At 64.4% G+C, this 10,116-nt stretch overlaps 1 protein-coding gene across 3 annotated transcripts; it reads left to right on the forward strand.

Annotated features, from left to right (window-relative positions):
* The first annotated feature begins 620 nt into the window (after positions 1-620).
* On the forward strand, positions 621-6,998 carry SIVA1 (SIVA1 apoptosis inducing factor). 3 transcript variants are annotated; one of them, XM_078447784.1, is made up of 5 exons: positions 626-808; positions 2,693-2,887; positions 3,613-3,769; positions 4,027-4,089; positions 5,689-5,877. In XM_078447784.1, the coding sequence occupies exons 1-5, from the start codon at positions 691-693 to the stop codon at positions 5,744-5,746; spliced, it is 591 nt and encodes a 196-aa protein (XP_078303910.1). In that variant the 5' UTR covers positions 626-690; the 3' UTR covers positions 5,747-5,877. The 3 variants fall into 3 exon arrangements, with proteins under 3 accessions (XP_078303909.1, XP_078303910.1, XP_078303911.1); XM_078447785.2 differs by lacking the exon at positions 4,027-4,089 and having other exon boundaries at positions 629-808; XM_078447783.2 differs by lacking the exons at positions 3,613-3,769; positions 4,027-4,089 and having other exon boundaries at positions 621-808; positions 5,689-6,998.
* The last annotated feature ends 3,118 nt before the right edge of the window (positions 6,999-10,116 follow it).

Consider the following 10,116-nt stretch of genomic DNA (forward strand, 5'->3'; position numbering starts at 1 on the left):
TTCCGCGCTCGCGTGCCAACGGCCGGAAGTGACGTCAGCTGCTCCGGGAACGCGGCGGGCGGCGATTTCCTTGCGTCCAGGGAGTCCGTACGCCACTGGCCACTTCCGTGAGGACTAGGCATTGCTCCCACTTAAAAGTTAGGACGACGTGAATCGTCCTCCAACTTTGATGACTTCAACAAGGAAATATAACCACTCTCAACAGTTGTGTTGGGACGACCACCCAGAAGACACCCGAGACACGCCACCCCTTCCGCGCGGCCACGCCGAGGCCGGACCCCAGAGCACCCTCCGCCTATCCTGCGGCGCGCCTCACACAAGACCCGCCCCTGCCCCAGTACCGACCACAACCTACGCTCGACCTATCACGCGCTGTGTCCACTCTAGCCCCGCCCCCGCCCTCTCCCCCGGCCTATCCCGCGCCACGCTCGAGCCCCGCCCCCGACCTCGCCCCCGACCTATCCTGCGGCGGGCTCGAGCCCCGCCCCCGCCCTCACCCCCGGCATTTCGCGCGCAGCCGGGTCCCGCCCCCGCCCTCGCCCCGAGCCTATCCCGCGCCGTCCCGCTTTCGAGCCCCGCCCCGCCCATGCCTCTATCCTATCCCGCGCCGCGCTGCGTTGGCGCGCGGCTGTGACGACACGGGTCGCGGCTAGGCGCGCGGCTGAGCTGCGCAGCCCCGGGCCCGCGGCCATGCCCAAGCGGGGCTGTACTTTCGCGGACGCGGCCCCGCTGCAGCTGAAGGTCCGCGTTGGCCAGAGGGAGCTGAGCCGCGGCGTATGCGCCGAGCGGTACTCGCGGGAGATCTTCGGTGAGTGCCGGGTGGGCTTCCCGCACGCGGGAGCCTGGGAGGTGGTCTCTGCAGGCCGCGCCCCCCGGGAGCTGCGAGACTGCGGGACCAGCAGTCCAGCCGGGCTTTGGGAGCGCTGAGCGGGGCATGAAGGGTCGCACGCTCACCTGCGCCGACCCCAGGCCGCAGGAGGCGTGCCTCCCCTAACGGGCGGCCTGCGGGCGGTGCTGCCTCGGGGCTCTGTCCTCCCGGGAGACCCCGGGTTGGGCCAGTAACTAACCCCGGCCGGATTAACCCCCGCGTCTCTCGGGCCCAGCGGGAGGTGGGGAGGTGCCCTGACCCGGGTGGGGTAAGCAGGCGTGAGTGCGCATCCTAACCCGAGAGCTGTCTGTGGAGCGCGCCGCCCCTGTCCTCGGCCGCGCGGGAGACCCCGCGGAGCTTCCCGGCCCAGTGTGGGGAGGACTCTCCGGGGGTGATTTGGGCGGGCACCGGTCGCTGCAGGACCAGCTGCAGGGGTGTCCGAGGGCTCGTGCGGGGTGGGTGGGAGCTAGGTAGGCGGAGAGGAAGGGGAAAGGAATTCCAGGCAGAGGGACACACGTGCAAAGGCCAGGAAGCAGGAGCGTGCTGGAATCCAGGTCCCGGTGAGGTGTGAGGGCGGCGAGCTGTAGGCCTTCTTATCTGGCTTCCTCGTGCATGGTTCTTGGTGCATTGACACGATGGCTCTTCAGTTTGGGGCGGTTAATACCCTGAGGCCGCTCCAGAGTGGAGCTCACCTCACCTAGTGGTGGGGGCCCAGAGATTATACCCTTAGAGCAGTGAGGGTTTGCAACCAAGCGGAGCCGCTGTGCCTGAGGGATGTGGGGGAGAGCCCACCTGGGAGACGTGGTTCCTGTCCTCCTACCACCACCCCAGCCACCACCCTGCTGTCAGCAGTCGTTCTGCCCTTTCCTTTGTGCACACTCGGGTGGCGAACGAAACTGCTTTCTGAGGCCAAGTCAGTCTGGCTTACTCTCTCCCTCGACCCCCCGGGGCCTTCCATAATTAAGGACCAGGCGCCCAGTTTGAATTCATGTGCAGCAAATTCCAGCCGAGACTGTCGCCCTGACCTCTACCTTGAATGAGCCACAAGCCTTGGAAAACCGGTCACCTCCTGACACTCCCCCTTTCCCCAGGATAAGGCGAGGCAGGGGCTGTAGGAGGAGGAGCTGGGTGTGGCAGGGGTCATCTGAGTTACCCGGCAATTGTCCTCCCATCAGTACCACGTAGAGCCAACAGCTTCCAGCATCTCCACCCTGGCTCTGTTGGGACAAGGCAGAAAACCTCAGATAAGGCGTTTTGGGGGCTGGAGGTGGGCGTCTGCTCTCGTGCAAGCCCCTGGATGACCGATGTGCGGCCTGAGGCAAAGCCACTGCTGCGGAGCTGACCACCTACTTTGGCTCCAGGGGCGGGGTTTCCAGGGCCCACGGAGGTCTGGGAAGTCCTGGGGCGCCTGTGTCAGAGCTGCCGGCGGCTCCACGGTAGGTGGAGGGGGGCACACTGGCCAGGGCTGTGAATTAGTGACCTGAGGGGCAGGGCTTCCTCTGTGCCATATACCGCCGGCTCGCGGGGTGCTTGCGGGGTCTGGAGGGGAGAAACCGCGGTGATGCGAGGCCACACGTCAGGAGAGCCATGTGGAAGATCAGGAGAGGGAGCCTGGGTAGGGCTGCATGGTCCAGGACCTTCCTGGAGGAGGTGGCCCCGGAGCTCGGGTAAGGAAGGGCCAGCAGCGAGCAGCATGGGCCGGGGGCGACCGGATGACAGGACACAGAAGAGGCCTGGCCACAGCCGGCTCGGAGGACAGGGTGGCCGGGCCAGGGTTTCCACGCCACAGGGGTGTGGACACTGGGACTGATTTGTCTTCCCCAGAGAAAACCAAGCAGCTCCTTTTTCGAGGGGCCCAGGCCTATATGGACCACTTGTGGGAGGAAGGCTGTGCCATCGTTGACCTGCCAGAGTCCCCGAAGCCTGGCCCCACAGAGGCCCTTGGGACCCCCCGTGGGCAGATGCTGATCGGACCGGATGGCCGACTGACCAGGAGCCGAGCCCAGGCCTCCGAAGCTGGTGAGTGAGGCCAGCAGCTGGCACTTCCGGCCCCGCGCGGAGGATGGATGTGGAGGTGTGTTGTCCTTCATTCCTGATGCCGTCTGCCGGGGAGCTCTTCCGTTCCTGGGCAGGCGGGAGCTGGGGAGCCCAGAAGGCTCCTGACATCAGGAGGCTCTGCCCTCCCCCAACCCCTGACATCCAAGCCCTGGGTTTTGAAGCAGCCCCTGGCTGGGGGGTCAGGAGAGGAGTGGAAACCCTCTTGGCGTCCTGCCTGCTTTCCGTCTGGGCGGGAGCAGCTCAGACCACCACCCTCATTGCGGGGCAGATACCACAGTCCTTGTCCCGCCCCCCCGCCCCCAGGCCCGGAGCACAGCCTTTGCTAAGCAGTGGTGCACGGGCCACGCTTTGGGACACCGGGGCTAGTATCACGAGACGAAGGCCACGAGAGTTCTGATACGAGCCACCAGGGGGAGAACTGCTCCTTCCCGCTCTGACTTGGAGATGGCAGAACGGACGGGGACGGGGACGGGGTCGCGGAAGCCGGCCTCTCACGTGCCCCTGGGCTCCTGGGGTCTTCCGAGTGAGCGAGGGTCCGTGGGCCGTGCTTTCTTGTAGGTGGTCAGGAGGACCCCTGGTAGGGGGCAGGTCAGGTGCAGGGAGTCAGGTCAGCCCTCTGTCCACGGGTCGGGGAGGCGGGGCCCCGCAGCCGCTGCAGGGCTGACGGCGGCGTCTCTTCCTCACAGACCCGTCCGGGGCAGCGACCAGGGCCTGCTCCTCGTGCGTGCGAGCCGTGGACGGGAAGGCGGCGTGTGGCCAGTGTGAGCGCGCCCTGTGTGGGCGGTGCGTGCGAATCTGCTGCAGCTGCGGGGCTGTGGCCTGCGCGCTGTGCACCCTTGTGGAGTAAGTGACCGACCGCGGGGGGGCCGAGCAGGTGCCAGGGGCCGGAGCGTCCCGGTCCAGCTGGGGGGGCGGGCAGCGGGAGGGGCCCCGCGTGGCCTTGCTTCTCGGGATGCCGCAGTGCCCACGGATGCCTCACCACTTTCACCTTTTTCTGAAGACTGATCTTTTCCCGAGGAAACCCAGGTCACGTCGGCCGCCAGTCCCGCCCTTTGCTCTGGGTCTGCTGTCTCAGTCACTTCATGATTTGATCTTTCGAGGTCTGGTGTCGGGACTGTCGGCGTGGTTTTTCCCGGCAGGGTGCTCGCCGTCGGTGGAGGCGGGTGGGGGCGGGCGCAGGTCCGTTCGCGGGTCTGCGCGTGGCTGGTTGCGGGCTGCCGGAGCCCCAGCGGAGCGTTTGCTCCGTGCGCTACTTGAGCGTGCGTCTGCCTCCTCTCGCTGGATCCCGTGCGGGCTTGGGCAGCGCTGGGTCCCAGTCCCACCCCCGCGCCACTGTTGGCTGGCCGGGCGGGGGTGAACGGGGCCCTGTAAGACAGACGAGGCCCCCGCGCAGACCCGGAGCCGGTCGTATCTTCCTCCAACCAGCTTAGTCCCGACAGTCTTTAGAACCAACCACGGGAAGCAGACACCCAGCTCTGGTGGGCCCGCCGGCGAGCCCTGGCGAGCCCCGGAGAGCGGGGGCAGGGGTGCGGCCCGGAGTGAGGGTGGGGGACTGGGAGCTCTGTGCCGTCCAGTTTGGGCACATTGTGCACGTGGTATGTCTTTGCTTTGTTTTTGCCGGTTTCTTCTCTTCGTATTCACGGGCAGACCGAGGGGGGCCAGGCCCTTCCGGTGTCCCCCCCCCCCCCCCCCCCTTACCTCCTCACCTGCGGGGGGGGCTGAGCACAGAAGGGCAGGAGAGGGAGAGAGAGAGTTGCCGGGAGCCCTCCTCCCTGCAGCCCCCTGTGCAGGAACCTTCTTCCTGCCCGACAGCATCATCCTGGCCTTTACTTCCTGCTCTTCCCCCCACCCCCACCCCGCCCCTTACCTACAGAAGTCACCTGTGATGGGGGTGGCCACACGCCCATCTCTGAGCCCGAACGGGGTGGGTTCCTGCCCCATTGTACAAGTGACTTGCTCCAGGTCACAAGGCCAAAGCTGCATCCCCAGGTTTAGAAGCCAGGCCGTGGCCTCGTAGCCCCTCCCCTTCAGGTGCCCCCCCTCCCCTGCAGGTGCCCTGCTCCCCTGAAGGTGCCCCCCCCCCCCCACAGGTGTCCCCTCCCCCCAAGGTGGGTTCTGTGCCAAGGCTCTGCTCTCACTAAAATGCAGCCCGGTGGGCCACGCATGGCCACCTTGGGGCCCACGGCTCCTGGCTCTCCCGTGGGCCACGGGCTCACCGTCCTCCCTGCCAGCGGCTGGGCAGCTCCGACTTCCTGCATCTCCGTCGAAAACGGGTTTCCTTGGGCGTTCTGTAACGTGCTGCCAATTCCTTGTCCTTTTGGCGTCTCTCCTGATGACTTTCCCCTGCGATTCGTTGAGCCACTGTGGTCCAGTAAACCCTGCCTGGAGACTGGGAGATCTCTGGGGTGGGGCGGGGGCCGCAGATGGGCCCGTCAGCAGTTCTCACGCCCCGTTGGCCGGAGGTCCGAGGTCGGGCGTCGGCGGAACTGCCTCTTCCTGAGGCTCAGGAAGGCCGGTTCCAGGCCCCCTCTGGACCCCCCCCCCCCCGGTGGCTGTGGGCGCACTTCGGGGTTCCCCTGTGGCCTCACGTGGTCTTCCTCCGGGGATGCCGGCCGTGCGGGGTGAGGGACCTCGTGTTAAGTACTTCTGTAGGCGGCTCACGGCCCTGTGTCCAGATGAGGTCGAGGGACTCGGGGGGGTCAGCCTGGGGACTCAGCTCGGCCCCTCAAAACGGTTCTCCTCTCTTCCCCGTGATGCTGCAGCTGTGGTGACGTTCAGGAGACGGTGCTCTGTGGCAGCTGTGCCACGTTCGAGGCCTGAGGGCCGGGAGCGGACGACAGCCTTCCTGGACGGCCGCGCCGGTGGCGACGCCGAGGGACCCTGGGGGGCGGGGGTGTCTATTTTATATTTTGTACTGAGAGCGGAAGCGAATAAACCCCTTTGTATTTGGACCAGAGGCCTCGCTGAACAGTTCTGGGGTGTGGCCTTCTGGAGACCTCTGTGCCTGCTCCCCCATCTTGTACGTGGGAAACGGGCGTCCAGGGTCTGCGGTTTCCAGCCCTTGCAGCCAGCAGTGGTGAGAGAGGACAGACTCTACAGTTCGTGGCCACGGTGCCAGAGTGGCTCAGCGTTGGTGTCCCAGACTGTCCCTCACGTGTCCCCATCTGGGTGCCCGCGTGGTCGCGGCTCCCGGTGACCTGACAGTCCCTGCTGTCTGGGAGTGACGGCCGGGCAGTCCTCACGTCGGGGGCAGCCGATAGGAGCGGCGGGGCGGCTGGACCGGCAGGCCGTGGGTCTCCGTCACCTGGAGCCTCCGCCCTGGTCCCCACACGCGAGGCTCCCCTGCCGTCAGACTCCGCATCCTAGACGGAGTCGAGGGGGTGGACGGGGGTGGGGAGGGTGGGCAGGGGACGGCGGGGTGGCGGGCTGGAGCCGGGCCCGGGGTGTGGTTCGCTGTGTCGGGGCATCATAGAAGCCGCTGAAGCGGAGACAGGGAGGCCGCCTGGAGGGGGGTTGCGGGCGCCCGGGGCCTTCCCGAACCCATACTCTTCCAAGGCCTTCCGGCTCAGGGGCCTGGGGCTCTGGCTAACCGGCAGGCTGCGCCCTGAGCAGCAGACGCGGCCATCCTCGCTCCACCTGGGACCTCCTCGCGTCCAGCTTCCTGCTGGGGCTGCAGGCCGTGACCCCAGTAAGCAGGACATCGCGCTGGTCATTTGGGGAATGCAGATCAAAACCACCTCACGCCTGTCGGGACGGCCGTTATCAAGACAAAAAGCAAGTGTTGGCGAGGATGTGGAGACAATGGGTCCCCGTGCACCGTACGGGAGCGTAAGGTGGCGTGGCCGTTGCGGAAACGGCCCGCGGCCCCTCGGAAAGTCAGAGTCAGCCGCCGTGTGGTGAGCAGCCCCACTGCTGGGTGACAGCAAAAGAAGTGAAGGAAGGAACCTGCAGGCGCCGGCACGTCCCCCTGCTCCCCACGGCACGGCCCACGGGATCCAGAGGGAGGCCACCCGCGTGCTCCCCGACCGTTGGGCGGATGGACACTGCAGCCCCTCCGCGTGACAGGGTCCTTGGAAGGGGGGGGGGGGGTGTCCTGCCCCTGCCGCGGCGTGGACGGACCGTGAGGACACGGTGCTCAGTGACGTCAGCCGGCCCTGAGAGGGCAGATCGCTTACGACCCCTCTCGTGCCGTCCGTACACACAGTGGGATGGGGGCCCCAGGGGCCGTCGGGGGGGAAGGGGTGTCCGTGTTTCATGGGGACGGAGTTTCAGTTGTGAAGATGGGTGGGGGGTGGTGGGTGCACGACGCCGTGGGCCCACATGGTGCCATTGACGGCGCTCCAGAGTGGTGACAAGTGTGTGTGCTACCACTAGGAAGACCATAAAGCCTTGGTTGGCGAGCATAATTCGTTCTGGAAACATGCTTGTTATCCAAAGCACTTGCATCGCAAAGCGAATTTCCCCAAAAGAAATACCGGAAACTCAGATGACTCGTCGTACAACCCAAATATATTCATATAAAAATGGTTACGGTGCTGTAATACGACATAAGAAAACGCAGATTACAAAGCTAAATTAACCTGCCCTTTGAAAACCCTCCTGGCTGGTGTGAGGGGCACAAGAGAGGAGGGTTGCTGTGTAGGATGACTTTTATCACTGACGGAATCACTGCTCTCTGTTGGCTCCATGGAATCTTTCCTTTCGCGCAACTTCAACAAGGAACCTGTCCGATGACCTAGAATGAAGCAAAGCATTCCCGAGCTCCCTCTTGGATGGAAAAGCAAAGGCCGGTCCAGAGGCGCTTCGAAGTCACAAAAATACACAAGTGCCAGTTGTGGGCACCTTCCAACGTCCTGAAAAATCACTGATTTCTTCCAAACACCGCGGCCTGAGACCGAGCGTCTGAGCATGGGAGATGATCACCCACAGTCCCACAGCGAGTGAGCGAGAGAGAGAGAGAACTATTGGCTAGTTGTGATCATGTGACATCGGGCGGCACGTACGGCTCATATCGCAGGACGCCGCTCGTGTGTCAAGTTAAAATTTATCACAGGGACGCCTGCGTGGCTCAGGTGGTTGAGTGTCCGACTTTGGCTCAGGTCATGATCTCACGGCTCGTGAGTTTGGGCCCCGCGTCGGGCTCTGTGCTGACAGCTCGGAGCCTGGAGCCTGGTTGGGGTTCTGCGTCTCCCCCTCTCTCTCTCTCTGCCCCTCCCCTGCTTGTGCTCTCTGTCTCAAAAGTAAATAAACATTAAATTTTTTTTTTTTTTAATTTATCAGAAATGTTTGCTCGTCTTGTGTTAGACACCGAATGAGCTTCTCGCAGTCCAAGGTGTTTCTGTGTTTAGAATGTCCAAGCCCTCGACTGCCGAAAGCAGAAGTCACAGCAGGTTTGTGGACGTGGCACGGGACGGCCGCACAGGGCTGGGAGACACCGCCCTGTCCCCATGCCAGGGGTGCTCTGGCAGCACTGAAGGCGGACCGGCAAGTTGTCGGTGTGCGCGGCCCATGTGCACGTCGGTCCTTGAGCAGCCGGGCCGTGGCACGACGTGCCACTTGGTATCGTGGGCTGGATCCGCGGCGGAAAGGGAACGTTAAAGAAAACTGGAAAAACAAGCCACTGACGGAGATAAAATGGATGTTAACACGAGTCCTTTAATCCAAAATAAGGTGGAGAAAGACGGAGGAGGGAACACAGGAAAAGGGCAAGAGGGTTTGTAAGCCCAGCCCGCTGACAGCGGTCTGTGTGTGAGCACTGGGAAGGCCTCAGTCAAGGCCAGACGTGGTCAGGTTGTCCAGCACGCGACCGGGCAGCAAGACGCCGGCCTGCCGCCTGCTGACACTCCCTCTGAGCGTAAAGACCGGGAAGCGAAAGGAGCAAGAGAGATGCCGTGTCTGAGCACGCATCCCTGCTGGCAGCTCCTGGAGGCCCCCCCCGCCCCCCGCCCCGCCCAAGTCTGCAGGGCAGGCTGTGGAGGCAGACCCCAGGTCGCCAGCCGCTGCCAGCCAGGCCTGCGGCCGACTTAGCTCGTTCCACACGGTGGCCAGGACGTGGGCCATCGAGGTACGGGGCACTGGTTTCCATCCCGTCCCTCGCCAGCCACCCAGCAGTGGCAAGAGCAGCTGTGGGGACACGGGACACGAGAGGGCATCGTGCCTCCTGCCCTCCGTCCTAGGTGTCCGTCCCCGCGTGTCCCCCACTCTCCCCCCTGCCCCCGCAAGTTCAGGATGTCCGTTCATCCCTCGGCCCCACCCACCCAGGATGCTATGTCCGTGCCCGTGACCTTGAAGCCCCTCCTGGGACCAGAGGCACCCACAGCGCCCGTGGGGAGGGCGGGCCCGCCTGATGACCACGCTGTACTGATTCCAGGCGCTTCCTGCGCTCCCCACCACGGCCGTCACCTGCGGTCATGCGGTCACTGCACCGCTGGCTCAGGGTTTGAGGAGAACAGAAGGGCGTCCCTGTATTTTCTGGTTTCTACGACGGAGAGTTTTCTCCTTGTGTTAAGATCTATGTAAAATTTAACCATCTTAAGCATTAAGTGTGCAGTTCAGTGGTAGGAAATACGCTCGCGTTGTTGTGGGCCCTCACCACCACCTGTCCTGTAAATCTCCCCCCGCCCGCAGCCCCGGGCACCCCCTTCTACTTTGTCTCTGTGAATCTGACTCCTCTGGGGACCTCGTGTGAGTGGCCACACTGTGTGGGTCCTTTCGGGGACTGGGCTGTTGTGCTCGGCGACACGTCCTCGAGGCCCGTCCGTGCTGTGGCAGGAGCCAAGATGCCCTTAAGGCTGAGTAATACTCCTGTGCACGGACAGACCACGCTTCGCTTCCCCGTGTCCACAGACGGACACTCGGGTTCCGTGACGGTCTGGCTACTGCACATGATGCAGTGAACACGGGTGAAAGTACCTGTGTTCGGTCCTTTCGGGGACGGACCCGGAGGCGGGGTTGCCGGGCCCGATCTCTTGAGCCGCCGTGCTGTTCTCAGCAGCCCCGTCCTCGTACATCCCCACCAGCAGCGCCCCGGGCTCTGGTCTGACGCACGTGTCCATACGCACACCAGCTGCATGTCTCTTACCGCTTAGGACGTGATGTCTGGTGTGTGTGTGGGTCCCCAGACAAGCCGTTGCGTTGTGCCCCGCGGCCTGCGCAGACGGAGGTGGTGAGGCATTACTGGGGGCTGCTCC

This window comes from Panthera onca, chromosome B3 (assembly GCF_046562875.1).
Source record: "Panthera onca isolate mPanOnc1 chromosome B3, mPanOnc1 haplotype 2, whole genome shotgun sequence".
Taxonomy (NCBI): Eukaryota; Metazoa; Chordata; class Mammalia; order Carnivora; family Felidae; genus Panthera; species Panthera onca.